The following is a 15725-nucleotide window of genomic DNA, read 5'->3' as shown; positions in this document are numbered from 1 at the left end:
CTGGACGACGGGCGGGCGGGACGGAGGGCGTCCGTCCGCGGAGAGTCGCGCGGCATCGACGCGTATTATACACACATATATATATATATATGATGCGCGCGCGCACACGTACACGCACACTTGTATGCGTTCGTACACGCGTATAATATCACACACACACACACACACACACTTCTTGTACATAATATTATGTATATTCGTATAATATTGTACAGCGCCACTGCCGATTTAGGCATGAATGGTTTACAGGCAACGGCGGCGGCGGGGCAACCGGAGCGACTATATACGCTATGATATATATATAGTAGTAGATGTACATAAAACACGATAATAGTAATAGCAATTGAAATAGTACGGTACGGTCGCGAGAGAGCGCAACATCGGTGGTGGTGGTGGTAGTGGTGGTGATGACGATGATGGTGGCGGTGGTATGAGCTGTGCTGCCCCGTCGTCGTCGTCGTCACCGCCGCCGCCGCCGCCGCCGCCGCCGCCACAAGTGTGGAATGTTCCCACGGATCCCATTGGTCCGGGCCCGCTCGGCCGCCGCGGTCCCTCTTTATTTCGTTTTACGTTTGATATTTTTTTTTTCCTTTACCCATTTTATTCTCCCCCTTGCGCCGCCCGATATCACACGCACACGCACACACACACATACGCGCGCACTCGTCGGCGGCGCGAACGGTTTTTGCGCGCACCGCCGCGGATCACGTTTTTCCGCCGCCGCCGCCGCCGCCGAACAGGGTCGTCGTCGAGCACTCGCCATTCAGTCGTACGCGGTCGCCGCCCGCGTGTACTCGTGTGCAATTGTCGTCGCCGTCTCGGTGTGCCCGAAGCCCCTCTGACACTTCGCGCCTATCGCCGCACACGTCGTCCCGGGACGGGTAAAATCACGACACGACCACCGACGACAGAGGTTTATTTAGAAAATAAAAAAAAAATTAATTAATTTTGAAAAAAGCTCGTCCGGATTGCGTACCGCGGGCTACCTCCGCGTCAGTCGTCTATAGCACGCGCGTTTCGCGAGTCGTCGTGTCCTCTCACGTGCTCGCACGCCGCCACATAATCGAACACGTTATTACTGCCGGCACGTCGATTTCGTATTGACATCCCAATTTCGTGTCCGTCAATCAGTCGCACTCCAGTCTCAACCCTCTCCACGAGTAGCCGAACTTTAAGCCGGGCTGCTACATCCCGCCGCTCGTCGTTCTTCTTCCTATTCTGGACACCGGCAACAAGACTCGAGGTAATTCACCTGACTTGCCTGTTATTAATATGAATATAATTTTACTATTACCATACGCAAGATTTCGACGAAATGTGTTAAAGCGCGGTTTTTAGGTATACTTAGATAATATTTTTTTTGTATAGATATAGGTACCTTAGCTGGTATCCAGTCTTCGGGACGAAGGAGTTCAAATGTAGGTACTGTCGTATGGGTACGTCCTGTGCGGACGAAAATATTTAAGCTCGTATATTTTAGGTGTACCTACCAACGATTAATTGTAAAAAGAATATAAAAAACAAGTTTATCAACCTAATTAAATGGTATGGGTATAACACTATAACTACCTATGTAGCTAATATTTTTGAGATCTGGGAATATCTTTCGTGTATCTATCGATATTCTAATTGAAATTGTTTTGTTGAATATTTTTCTCATCCTCCCTACTCGACATGGGCCTTAGTGCAAAACCGTATCAAATTTGTTTACTTAATATCAAGTGAATAATCCACCAAAACTATAGTCCATAAACGTAATTAAGTCTATTAGCTATTATTGTGTTCTAAACAAGATCTAAATATATACTTTTATGCAACTAACAAAATCAGTAACATTTTGGGAGCTGATAATTGACGTGCCTACGTATTATACTAAATGTACATAATTTACTGTGTGATATCTCGTTTTTTACAATTATATTATTGTAACCGTTTTGTATTTATTCGTGTTTTTTAAACTACCCACGAAAAATTCACGTGGATAGCTAGCAGGAGTAGGCGTAAATATTGTTATTAATTACTAGTTATTACCCATACATTTATTATATAGGTACCTACCTAGATGTCGCGGCAGGGGTTTAAATATCTAATACATATATAATATATGTATATGTCTATGTCTATGCCTATATATATATATATATATTTATATACGATGAGTAGTATAGTTGTTATGTTGTATAATGTTATTTAGGTAATACGCGTTTATTATGGAACACGGTACATAAATTCGTTTGTATTTTATGACGGTCGATCACGTACCGAATTTTACGATTTTCGATATTTTTGAAATTCTTTATGACCTTTGTTGTTATTTTTATTTTGAAACTTTACAGTAATACAGTCTCACTAAATGAGAGTGAAATGAGTGAATTGTTTTCGTAGTATAATTATACAGGTACCCATACATGTACATTTATTTTAACACAAACGTTTCAAATACCTTCCTATACTTGTATTAACTAAAAACTATACTTAAGTGCGCTGTCTTAAACAAAACACTGCTGCAGGCTAAAACAATATTTTTAAAACTAAAGTTTTGATTGAATCTTTCTCGTGAATTTCAAACGGATCATCCACTATAATAGGTACTATATTATATTCTTTAATAATCGTAAACGCGTTTGTACTAGTAAAGTAGTAAAATACCTGGTATAAAATAAACAGGTGTCATAATTTAATAAACTTTTTAAATAATGCAAACACATTTTTATTTATTGCCTACTTACCATGCATTTATGAATTGCAATGTCGTCAAAAGAAAAAACATTTATGCGTAATTTAGAACATTGTATATATGCATATTATACACTGTACCCGTGCTATATTGTTTTTAAACAGGGAGTTAAATGTTTCATTAGAGGAATAACTACCTAGATATAATTTATTTAAGTTCATCAAAACATGGAATACATAATCATTAATAAACATTGTACATTTACAACATACATTTTTGTTGATAATAAGACCGTAGGTATATATAAAATATATACAGAAGGGGTAATAATTAATGATACATATCACATTCTAAATATAAACTAACTTTAGTTAAATAGAAACATAAAATAAGATTTTTTACAAATACGTATAATATATGTATATTTATTATAAATGTGGCACTTTAAAATTTTAAAATTTTATTAGAAAAATTTAAAATTATTAAAACTAAAAGGGTTAAACTAAATTGCATTGAGTGCTAAATTTAAAACAATATTTTCAGTGAAGCTAATTTTATTTAGACACCATAGTGCACGCAGATGAACATTTTAAAATTACGTGTATATGAATATTCAATATTATTTTATTTTAATATATAGGAACTTGAATGTTTTGATATGCATTGTTAAAATATTTATCGTATAGTTTTTAAGTATAATATATTTGCAATCGAAGTGATTGGTTCTCATCTATAGTGACATATGACATGTAACATGTACCATGTACGGTAGTATGATGTATAAAATATGCTTAAATTCGATAATTAAAAATTAATAATAACTACACGTGCCTATGAATTGATAATAGATAATACTACTTACGTGTTACGTCCAATATATACCTTATGGTGACTAAGTTGTGTCCGTAAAAAGGGTATAACCCAACTAGTTGCATGGTGGTATTTGAAAGAGGCATCTAAATATTTTAGTACACAATATGTACACTTCATATAATTGGTCAATAATCGATAAAAACTATATTTTTGCTGAAATAAATTAATTTCATTTTATAAATGTATAAAATAAAATAAATATTTTTTTAAATGAAATAGGTACTTACTTTGGTTGAGTTTCCCAAAAGAATTTTAAAATACGTAAAATTTGGTGAATACTCACGTTAAAAAAATAATCATATTATTATATGTATTATACTGCTATCTAAAATAAATGTCGCACATGTTTGATGAAAATTGATATTGAAGTTTTCTATCTTAATAAAAAAACTAAAACAATAAAATATTTTCGCATGTTTGATTTTAATGACATTAAATTAAAAAGGTCATCATAGACTCAGCCTACATATTAGTAACTTTTGTCCAAAATTTCGTGATACAAATAATCTGTGAATAAAATTTACACAATTTGTTAACTGAGAAGTAACTACTGTTACTAGTTAGTGGAATTACAATAATCTACATAATCCATGACATGAATAATCAAGATAGTTTATTTTATTTTGTATTTAATTATTATTTATTTCTATTTTTAAATTACGAAATTCATTTTTTACGATGAATCAATATAGTTATACGATTACATTGAATCAAATACTTGGAATAGTTTTATTAATTTAGCCCAATCGTTTGAATGAAAATTCAATGTAATTAGACTAATAAAAATTATTGGAAACTAATCATTTATCATTTGATGCAAAAAGAATGTTTTTTTTTTATATATACTTATATTTATAGAAAACTAATTATATACTTCCTAATAATATAAATAGATAATAATCTTATACAGATATTTTGACAACTTATGTATTTGAAATTAAATTAAATTATAATATTATTCAAATATTATATTATTATTTTACTACCTACCTACGGTATTAAAACCATAGGTAATAGGTATATTTTACGTATTTACGTATATTTAATAATTTTATTATAATTTATGCTATTTGGATATTTAGATATGTATTTACTATACCTTGAATTAATGATTGAAAATGTTAAATATAGGTACTTTTAAAATATGTAGCTATATTGCTTATATAATACTTATATGAGTTATATGTAATATAAATTACTTATTACAATATTATAATTTATTTATTTTCGTGAATGTTAAAACCGTAATAGGCGATGAAAAAATTCATTATGTTTTATATACCTGTATATAAAATGTGTAATAAATTGTATTTTTTATTTCACAAATAGATACATTTAATATGGTAAATAATTAAAATAGTATTATATTTACAAGAAGTAATTGAAATATTATCAATAATATACTATAAATAAAATATATACATATGTATATAGGTATTTAATTGATACTTTATGGAAACTGAAGAGTCATCCATAGTGTAGACCTGGTAATGCTATAAAATACTTATATTAATAAGGATTTTGAAGAAAATAACTATAGGAAATACAAAATAAATTTACAACAGTAGAATCTTATTATGTATTTTTTAATTTAATTTTAATAATTTAACTTTAACAATAAAAGATATACATTTGCAATATAAAAAATAATTTAAGTTTTTACTAATATTTAAGTATTTATGTTACAAATAATTTTTTAAAATATTATTGTTTTAATAGCAGTTGAATTTCAATGTTGTTTGTATTTGTATTATAATTATATTCATAGAGAAAAAAGGCTGATGTTTAAATCGTGAGACGAATAAAATGATTAAAACGTAATACGTAAATATACATATGTTATATAAATTAATTGTTCTTATGTCAATGATAAAATATTAATAATTATATATTTTTATTTCGATATAATCACTATTTTTAACCCGTGAAATTTAGGATAGCGTGTTGTTTTTGTTTTCAACGTCTACATATTTGCGTTATACAATATTATACTAAGTCTTTTACTGCAGTATAATAGTATAATATATTACATAAATTATTTTGGGGTCCATTTTTGTGCACTTAAAAGGAGATTATCCCTTCAAGTGCATGTAGGGTGTCCAATTTATTAATTGAATATTCTACCCTATCACATGTTATTTTACACATTATGCACCGCACTTAATACTATTTCCATGCTGTACATATTGAATTGAATATCCCTATTGTGAAGGGAGAGTCTGTAGTCTATAGTGAGTAGGCTGGGAATAGGAAAAGTATCGATTGAGTTGTTCGACAACATTAATTCGAATTATCAAAATTCAAAGGACCTCCGTACACCATTATCACTGTTTAGAGACTTGAGAGAAGGGTGTTTGATTAGGAAATTTCGAAGGTTTTTGTGTTTTAATACCTATGTAAATAAAAGTATAAAACACATTTATATTTAATAATATTTAATTTGTGATCACTGTGAGACAATGTTGGTTTGTTCTCTAACGAATATTATTAACATATTAGGTAGTATAAATATAACAATGTAACATATAGTTTTACAATAAATCAAAATAGTCCTAACTTTAATTGTCATACGTTTACAAATAATATGTGTAACTTTTTATAATCAAATCATAATCATTATTTTACAGTAGGCTACAGACTTACAGTATTTACTTACACTACAGTTGGTTGTTACTTTTATTATATTTTGCAGTAATCGTGTTCTATAGATAGGTATTATCATATTCTATATCATTATGTATAGTTTATTTATATTCATTCAAATTGAATTTATTTCATAATAAGACACGTGTGCAAACTTAACAAAATAAATTAAATAACCAAAATGAACGAAAATATTTGTTTTACTAAATTATTATTTTTACAGAAAAAAAAAAATTGACGTATCTACTATATTATACGTATTCTATTTATATGATTATGTTATAATTTTTTAAATAGTTAAAGCACATGTACAAATAAAAATCTTAAAGTTATTCTGTTTTAATGTTTGAGCTTTACCATTTACGATCAGTACCTATCTATAGTAGCACTAGTAACAGATCCAGAAGATTACTACAGATGCACGTGCTTATGTATCAGCAATTCAAACTGTGAGGGTAGGCGATAAAGCTTTTATTTTTTCTATAGGTTCCTGATGTATTGTTATGTGTCTGTTAACAAGTATTTTTGAGTGGCACAAGTTCTTCAAAAATGTCACATAAATACAGCTATACATTGATCAGAAAACAAATACAAAAAGCACTCTATAGAAAAGCCATTTTTTAAATGTTTTTCAGTTCGAGATAATTGTGAAGAACTACGAATGATATTGATACATTTTCAATACATTTAATAATCAATCTAATCTAACATTGATATTTCTGAACTAGAAAATTAAAAAAAAAAATTTTGTGTAGGGTAAATTTATATTAGGTATTTTATAATTTATTAAGCCTAACTGGTAATAGATTCTAACTTCTGAGCGGAACGATGAATGTAATGATAATTATTAAATAATTTTTTTTCTGACCGTAATCTCCAACGATTGAAATGGTAAAAATGCTTAGATTTTCAACTCTGAGAGTGGTATCAGGTAGAAAATTAAATTTAGATGATACTTTCAGAAGTCAAAAGTTGTCAAAAATTCATTTGAATTTTCAATATAAAAACTAAATCAAGCAAATCGGGTACTTTTACAAAAAACTAGTATATGAGAAAATAAATTTTGTTTTTGTTGGTGTAGGCAACTCAAAAACGAATAACCATAAGTACTTGAGAGAGAAAATTTTCCTCAAATATTTGTATTAGCATTTGAAATTAAAATTTAGACAAAATTAGATATTAAACAAATAATAATGATTTTACTATTTTAGTTATTCGTGAACGCTTGAGAGTTTTAACGTGTATCAGTATATTTTATGAACATAATACAATTTTAAAATGCAAATTTTTCGAAAAAACCTACCATATTACTTATTGTAAAATTAATTAATTTAATATTAGTATAAATATATAATAAAATCTGCTTATAGTAACATAAGCTAACTTACTTATTAAACTTACTAATCTTACTTTTCATATGCAATGATTTATTACTGAATTCAAATTGGTCATATTATATATTAAAGTGACTTATTTAATGACAATGTAGACTTGACCAATTCACTATAGAAAAGTGGTAATTTTTCTTATTAATAAACAATAATATGTATGGAGTTATAAATTATTTTTCTATGAATACACTTAATAATAACTACTTTAAGTCTATAATTTAGAATAACAATTTTTAAATGTTAAATTGTAGTTCATATAGTTTTAAACCATTATTTTATTATACACAATTTTTAATATAACTTATTAGACTTTAATAAAAATAAATTATGTTTAAACGAAAATCATAAGGTCTATCTTTATTCAATCAAAAATATTTTTTTGAATTTAGTTTTGACTCACTTTTAAATATACATTTTTTGAATTTTTTAGATTTATGGGAACCTGGACGCTAAAATCAGAGAAAGATGGTGATACGGATGATGGAGAAGTGGGCTCTTTAAGCTGTTATAACTCCGCGGAACTTCTTGGAGTGCCAGCAAGGATGCCTCACCACTATGGCCCTGAAGCTCCAATGCAATTTCGACCTGAACAACGTCTAACTAGAGATGCAATGGAGAGATATTTACGAGATCGTAATGATTTAGTGTTGGTTATTCTTCATGCTAAGGTAGCTCAGAAATCGTACGGTAATGAAAAACGATTTTTTTGTCCACCCCCTTGCATATACTTATTTGGCGATGGTTGGAGACTTCGACAAGAACAATTGTTAAGAGAAGGGGTGTCTGAAGCTAATTCTCAGATGAGCGCCTTTATTGGTATTGGAAGCACTGATCAAGAGTTGCAGCCACTCGATCTTAATAACGGAAAGCAATATTGTGCTGCCAAAACGTTGTTTATTTCAGATTCAGATAAGCGAAAACATTTTATGTTAATGGTTAGAATGTTTTATAATATTGGTTATGACATTGGTACATTCCATAGTAAACGAATAAAGGTTATATCGAAACCGTCAAAGAAAAAACAATCGTTAAAAAATGCCGATTTATGTATAGCAAGTGGAACAAAAGTAGCGTTGTTCAATAGGTTAAGGTCCCAAACAGTCAGTACACGTTATTTGCACGTTGAAAAGGGTAATTTTCATGCTAGCTCGACGCAATGGGGTGCATTTACTATTCACTTATTAGATGATGATGAAAGTGAAAGTGAAGAATTTAATGTTAGAGATGGATATGTTCATTATGGTAGTACTATCAAGCTAGTCTGTAGTGTCACTGGTATGGCATTGCCTCGACTTATAATAAGGAAAGTCGATAAGCAGATGGCCCTTCTAGAAGCTGATGATCCAGTGTCCCAATTGCATAAGTGTGCGTTTTACATGAAAGATACGGAGCATATGTATTTATGTTTATCCCAAGAGCGTATAATTCAGTTTCAAGCAACACCTTGTCCCAAGGAACCCAATAAAGAAATGATTAACGACGGTGCCTGCTGGACGATTATAAGCACGGACAAGGCCGAGTATCAGTTTTACGAAGGTATGGGTCCCGTAAACTCACCAATAACACCTGTTCCAGTCGTTCACAGTTTGAACTTGAACGGCGGTGGTGATGTGGCTATGTTAGAATTGACCGGAGAAAATTTTACACCTCACCTACAAGTATGGTTTGGTGATGTTGAATCCGAAACAATGTACCGCTGCCAGGAGAGTATGCTTGCCGTTGTACCAGACATATCCTCATTTAGGGGTGATTGGCTGTGGGTCAGACAGCCAACCCAAGTACCAGTATCTCTAGTAAGAAATGATGGTATCATTTACGCCACAGGACTGACATTTACATACACGCCAGAATCTGGACCCAGGAATCACATCCAACCCACAGATGACATTATGCGAGCGCCACATCCTCATAATAGGTTACAGCCAGCCATAAATGATGTTCCGTGGAACCAACATTCCAATATTAAAGATTATCAATGATGAAGAATAGCATGATTTGGAATCAATAAAAAATACTTCGATGAAGTATTGTTATGAATTAAAAATGTGAGAAACGTGTATTGGAAATTGTTTATAAATTTTCTTTGCATTTTAAGTGGTATGGATAAATAATAATTTATAAACACTCTAATGATGGTACAATACTGTAACATTTTGACATAAATCCATGCAGTTTCTAAACAATCACATAAAAATAAAATGAGAAAATGAGAATATCTAATGTAAACGTTTTTGTCGTCTCTTAAACGATGATAGTTATTCATTTTAGTTGTTCAATTTCATGGAGAAAATATGTCAAAGTGTAGACAGTAGGTGGTAATTATATTTATAGTTGAATTCTAATCAATAAGTTTATTTTTATTTGTATTGTAATTTTTAGTTGCACATAATTGTTTGCAAGTTAGTTCCTTTTAATTATTTTGTACGATTGTTCTTGTAAACGATTTTTTCCGTCCGTTTGATTGGCTAAACAAACGAATTTCTTACTTGAGTCCAAGATCATAATTGTTGGCATATTATTGAACGCTACACCTGTTCTGTTATTATATGATTGTGCAATGTCATTAAGATATGTTTTGGGAGAACCATTATAGATACAGCACGTTACTGCATATTTTAAAGTTTAAATTATACATTTGTAATTTGGTGTGTGGATCTCACAATATAATATCTTGAATTTCAAAAGTGAATCAATTACTATGCAATATTTATCTCGGTCTTAGCTCCCGTTACAAACGGTTTTGATTTTAATGACTTACCTTAATTATCTATAAGCTTCTCACGAAATTACTAGTTACTGACATAAATTAGTCTTGTCTACAAATCGACAAGAGTAAGAACAAGTTTGATAGTTAATTGAAGTTGTTAACAGCTTTCAATTTTAAGTCAAATAAATGTTACAAAACATATAATTATAAAACGATCAATACAACAAATTAAAAATAATGACTTTCGTATCTAAAAATTAAAAAGAGAAAAAAGTAATTACTTTACTATTGAAATTCGTGACTCTTTTAATTTGTAGTATTTTTAGTAAGTTTATTTTTTAAGTATAGAAAAGCAAAATGCATATTCTAAGGTGCTTTAAATTATGTGCTAAAAAACAATATTATTGTGCAATGGTCAATGATAATTTGTTTCCAAATCCGTTTTTGTAGTTTAAATTTTGGTATTGTATAATACAAATTAAATTTATTTTTTTTATCATTAAGATTATTGTAGTTAAAAGTGCGTGATAGATAATGGTATAATATAATTTGAAAACGGTAATATTACAAAATCTGATCACTGTGAATTAATATTATTATTTTTAGTATTATTAATTTGTGATGAAAAAACTTATTTTTAACACACGTCGTAATCTTGAAATAATCCGTTTATTTTCTCGTACATCACGTGTAGCACCTACTTGCTACAAAATTTTGTACCGATGTGTTTTATTTATTTTAATTATTTTATTACTTATATATTATATATGATACGTATGTAATACTTATTGCTGTACCTGTACTTGACTGATTTTATAAACAAAACGTAGTGTTTTTATTTTATTTTTTACTTTTAACCTGTTATAACTAAAACTCGGTTGATTTAATTACTAGTTTTGCCGCCATTCATGCCAAACACTTGATGACTATAATTTATTACTGTGTAATTGTATTTTATATAATGTAACTATAAGACAGTAATACCAAAGAAAATTTAGTTTGTAATGGTTGTGATCGATATTTTAGAGCATTTATTTTGTTATTCTTGTATAGCTTTCTTCCAGTAGATATTTTCATGAGAATTCTGTCGTCTATAAACACACACATATATATATATATATATATATATATTATATTTATTGTATTTTATTTCTTCGGTGGGTATATTTTGTTTGTGATTTATTTGGGTTGTTCAATATGTTTTTATCTATTTTATCATTCCTCAATGTTTATGTTTTGATAATTAACAACCACGTATGTAATATATAATTTTTCTTGTTTTAAAAATGAATATTCAATTCTCAATTGTATAAACGTAGTAACTGTTTTTCGTTGTTATATCTTACAAAAATGTAATATTTAATTGTGTATTTTACTCCATTTACGATCTATAATAAATTCACTGAATCAAGCTTAAAAAATCATATGTTACTTATTTATTACAATTTGTTCTAAAAACACGAAATTTATAAGAACATTCTATGAGTGAATTTAGATAATATATATTTTGTAATAATTATGTTGAGAATAATTTTTTAAACAATACATAATGTTATCAGCTCTAATAAACAATTATCATTTAGTTTTTAACAAAAATTATTTATCTTTATAAATATGAATTATTATACAATGTGTGTACTATAAAACGTTTTAATATTCTATGTTTATATGATATATATATTATATATAAAGGTACTTGTATAAGTACACGCATATTTATATATGTATATGTAAATGAATAAAAACGAATTAATCTATCAAAATGTTTGTCGGTTGCGTACTTTACTGTCTTACAATATGACATTTTCAAGTTTTTCCTGATTGCTTCCCATAAAAAAAATATAATAAAAACGGGCCCATTTATAGTTTAATGCGTTATATAATACTTGAATACTGCCTGCGTCATTTCTACTAAAAGTGCAGTAAACGTCGGCGGAGCGTATACAATCAAGTCGGAGCCTTTAAATGGAATATTTATTTCGGTCAAGTACTTATATAATAGTGAGTATTAAGACTCTATACGAGTGTACATTTTTCCGGAGCGAGGGACACATGCAGTCGGCGAGCGTAAACGCGCGAGTTGTTGGACTCACCATCATATTATAATATGTAGGTGGTGGGTCGGTGGGTGTATTAATACCATATTCAATATTGTATTGTATAATGTTTGGATATTCGAAAATATCGATGATATATAGATTGGTATGCATAATTATAACAGTAATGCCCCTATAGTATATATCGCTTATACACATTTTTGAAAAATAAATCATAAGCAGCGTGGTGTGTAACGTTTTCGAATGTAAAGAAAAAAACAATAATAATGATAATAACGTAAATTATACACTCTGGTCACGGCGAGATGTTCAGGTCCAATAATTATACGATTATTGTGACATTATATAATGAACGTGATTTGATTTGATGTAAGCGCGTGTATGGCCGGTAAAGGAACCCCCCCAGTCGTGTACGCGCAACGGCTACAGCACACCCGTAGCGAATAACGATATTTTCGTATATAAGCGGATATGCCTATAGATGTGCCTCTTATGATATACTCGTGAGCAAGTATGCCTAGCCGACACATATGCAATCATTAATCACACGCACGCGCGTAAGGTTTTTCGTCCACCGTGTGATGTACGAATAATTAAAAATAATATGCTGTATATTCGTATTTATAGGTATTATTGGGCATATTACAGAAGTACTAAGACATTTAAACCGTCCGAAAACAAACATAATTATCATAATACTAATTATATATAAAATACGCGCGAGGCGTGAACTCCCGCTTGTTAAAACGCGTTCGCGCGGTTTAAACTTTATAATAATAATAATATAATGATTATTATTCGCGGTCTTGCGTATAATTGGTGCGCATTATACTTAGCTACTACCCGTGTATCATAAACGTATTGTTGTGATTTCAATTCAATTATTATATTGTGCGGGAGAAGTATAATAATGTATAATATATAGTGTATCGTCGTCGTCGTCGTCGTACGAGGTATATACGCTCGTATATATTATGCAATATTATAAAATAGTGCTCGCGCAGATGAGGAACATCGGTATTTTCCATATTATAATATAGACGACTATTATATACGATGCCGAGGTTTGAAGAATCCATAATCAGAAAATAACCAACATATTGTAATCTATAATATATGCATATAGATTATATGGGTTTATTGTATATCGGAATGGTGGTATTTTATGTGAATAATGTGTATTATGATATTATAATGTTTGATTTCACGACAAAAATTAAGTATGAACCGGCACGTTTTATATAATATCGACACGAATATCGAATACAATGCAATAATTGGTATATATATTATTATTATAATATATTGTTTATTGTTTAAATTATGTGCCACATACAATGTATATATTATATATATATATATATATATATATATTTGTATAATATCAATTATTACCTGTGCTCGCACGTAAATGTGATTGTGCAGTGTTCTATACACTCGCGCGTAGATATGATATATACCTAATGGCTGATGATACTTTTTTTTTTTTTGTTAGACATTGGTTTTATGCAAGCTATATATATATATATATATATATAGATATGTATACTGTGGCATTTTAAGTTCACCGATCAATAAATTAATCACTGATAGGTAAATTACATATGACGTATACTATACGTGTAGAGGTTCAATAGTATTACTTTTTTTTTCGGAAACTATCTATAGGTATTGGTTTAATTACGATATCAGGAAACAATTATTTTGATTTTGTTTGTAGAGAGGGTAAATCAAAAGTTCTATGTGCACAGTGAAACCCTCCGAACCGCGGGAACGGTAAAGGTTTATCGGTTTCTTTTATTTGCATAGACAGTAGTACCGCAGTCTCTGACTACCGGTCACTCTAAATACATAATATAAACGCTTTTAAATTGAAATTTGTATCGTATAATTTTGGCATAATTGTCAAAAAAAAATTAATGCGGTGAAATTGTATTATTATAATTTAATAGTCGTCCGTCTATAAGCGCTAAAAGATATATTATTTAATCGATACACATATCTTGCATTAGTTATGCATTTTGTCTTTAGAATAGTATTGGTTGTTAAACGAACTGTTAATAGACTGCAACTATAGTAGTAGACTGTATTTGGACGAACACGCTGTCCAAATAGTATATTATATGCTATTAATTTATTATACTCATAAAAGTACATGTGCATGATTAACGACTCAAAACACATCAACGCTAACGTGAAGAACTAATAATCCAGTATATCGTACCTATTCCGTGTTTCCGACATATATACTCGCGGATGATATTTTTTACCACTCACCGGGTTAGTCGTCGTCAATTTGAAAAATGGCATGAGTACCTACATTACATGTTCAATTTTAAATCTTCTGTTGTAAGTAATATAACTTCCACGGAAGGAATTGCATTTTGTAAAGCCGTAAAGTACATAATGCAGACGCGCAGTGCATCGATTGAACGCATATATCTACACTGCATATCGTATATGTACACAAAAGACGTAGGTAATCGAGTAGTAAGTTAATAAATAAGAATAAAAAAAATTAAAGTACAAAACCTCATACAATGATCAAGGAATTAAGGAAATGGATATATATATATATTGTGTATAATACAACATTGAACATTTCGTATGATTTTTTTATTTCGTAACAATTTTACGATGCAAAACATATAATTAATGCAACTGGTAATATGATTAAATTATACGGCGGGGATTTCGTAACTTGTAATTTGGAAATCAATATCATTTGTTCGGCTATATGTACCTACATATACTCGTATCACTCGCATCTATACATATAAAGGTATTGACTAAGTGATTATGAGGTGTGAGAAATTCAGAAATCTGAAGCGTATAGATGTGCTATGACGAGTCCTGTACTGAGTATATCGGGTAATAAATTTCAATCAAATCTTTTGTTGTTTTTTTTCAAATTGGAAAATTTTAACAAATAATCGCTATTTACAATCTAGAACGAAAACTGTAAAGTGATCAGTAATTACTAGAGTCCGGATTTATATTCTGTTAAAACGTTTGTAATATGATGTTTATACCTATGCAGCTAAAATTGATGAAATATTACCAAAAATATTCCTAATATTCTCAAAATATCCTGAAAAATATTGATAATACTAACTAATAAGTAAAAAAAAATATTGATTATAATTATGGATTTATAATTTATTATTATTTATATAATTATATCTTATGTGTTACATTATGCAATACATTAACACAAAAAAAAAAAAATATTATACAATGTCTTTAAAGGAATGTACAATAATATATTTTTCCAAATTTTCCGAAGAAAAATTAGTACGACGGTCCATGATTATTGTCTTATACATGCTGAATATCCTTTAATATAATCCAATATTACGGAAATATGCTAAAATATT

The 15725-nt window shown here is 29.7% G+C and overlaps 1 protein-coding gene across 1 annotated transcript; it reads left to right on the top strand.

Annotated features, from left to right (window-relative positions):
• The first annotated feature begins 689 nt into the window (after positions 1-689).
• On the top strand, positions 690-11451 carry LOC113559891 (suppressor of hairless protein-like). The gene is made up of 2 exons (XM_026965673.1): positions 690-1243; positions 8015-11451. The coding sequence occupies exon 2, from the start codon at positions 8019-8021 to the stop codon at positions 9561-9563; it is 1545 nt and encodes a 514-aa protein (XP_026821474.1). The 5' UTR covers positions 690-1243; positions 8015-8018; the 3' UTR covers positions 9564-11451.
• Positions 11452-15725: the final 4274 nt, after the last annotated feature.

This window comes from Rhopalosiphum maidis, chromosome 3 (assembly GCF_003676215.2).
Source record: "Rhopalosiphum maidis isolate BTI-1 chromosome 3, ASM367621v3, whole genome shotgun sequence".
In the NCBI taxonomy this organism is placed as follows: Eukaryota; Metazoa; Arthropoda; class Insecta; order Hemiptera; family Aphididae; genus Rhopalosiphum; species Rhopalosiphum maidis.
The sequence above is the reverse complement of the archived record's forward strand: the minus strand, read 5'-3'. Positions and strand labels throughout refer to the sequence as shown.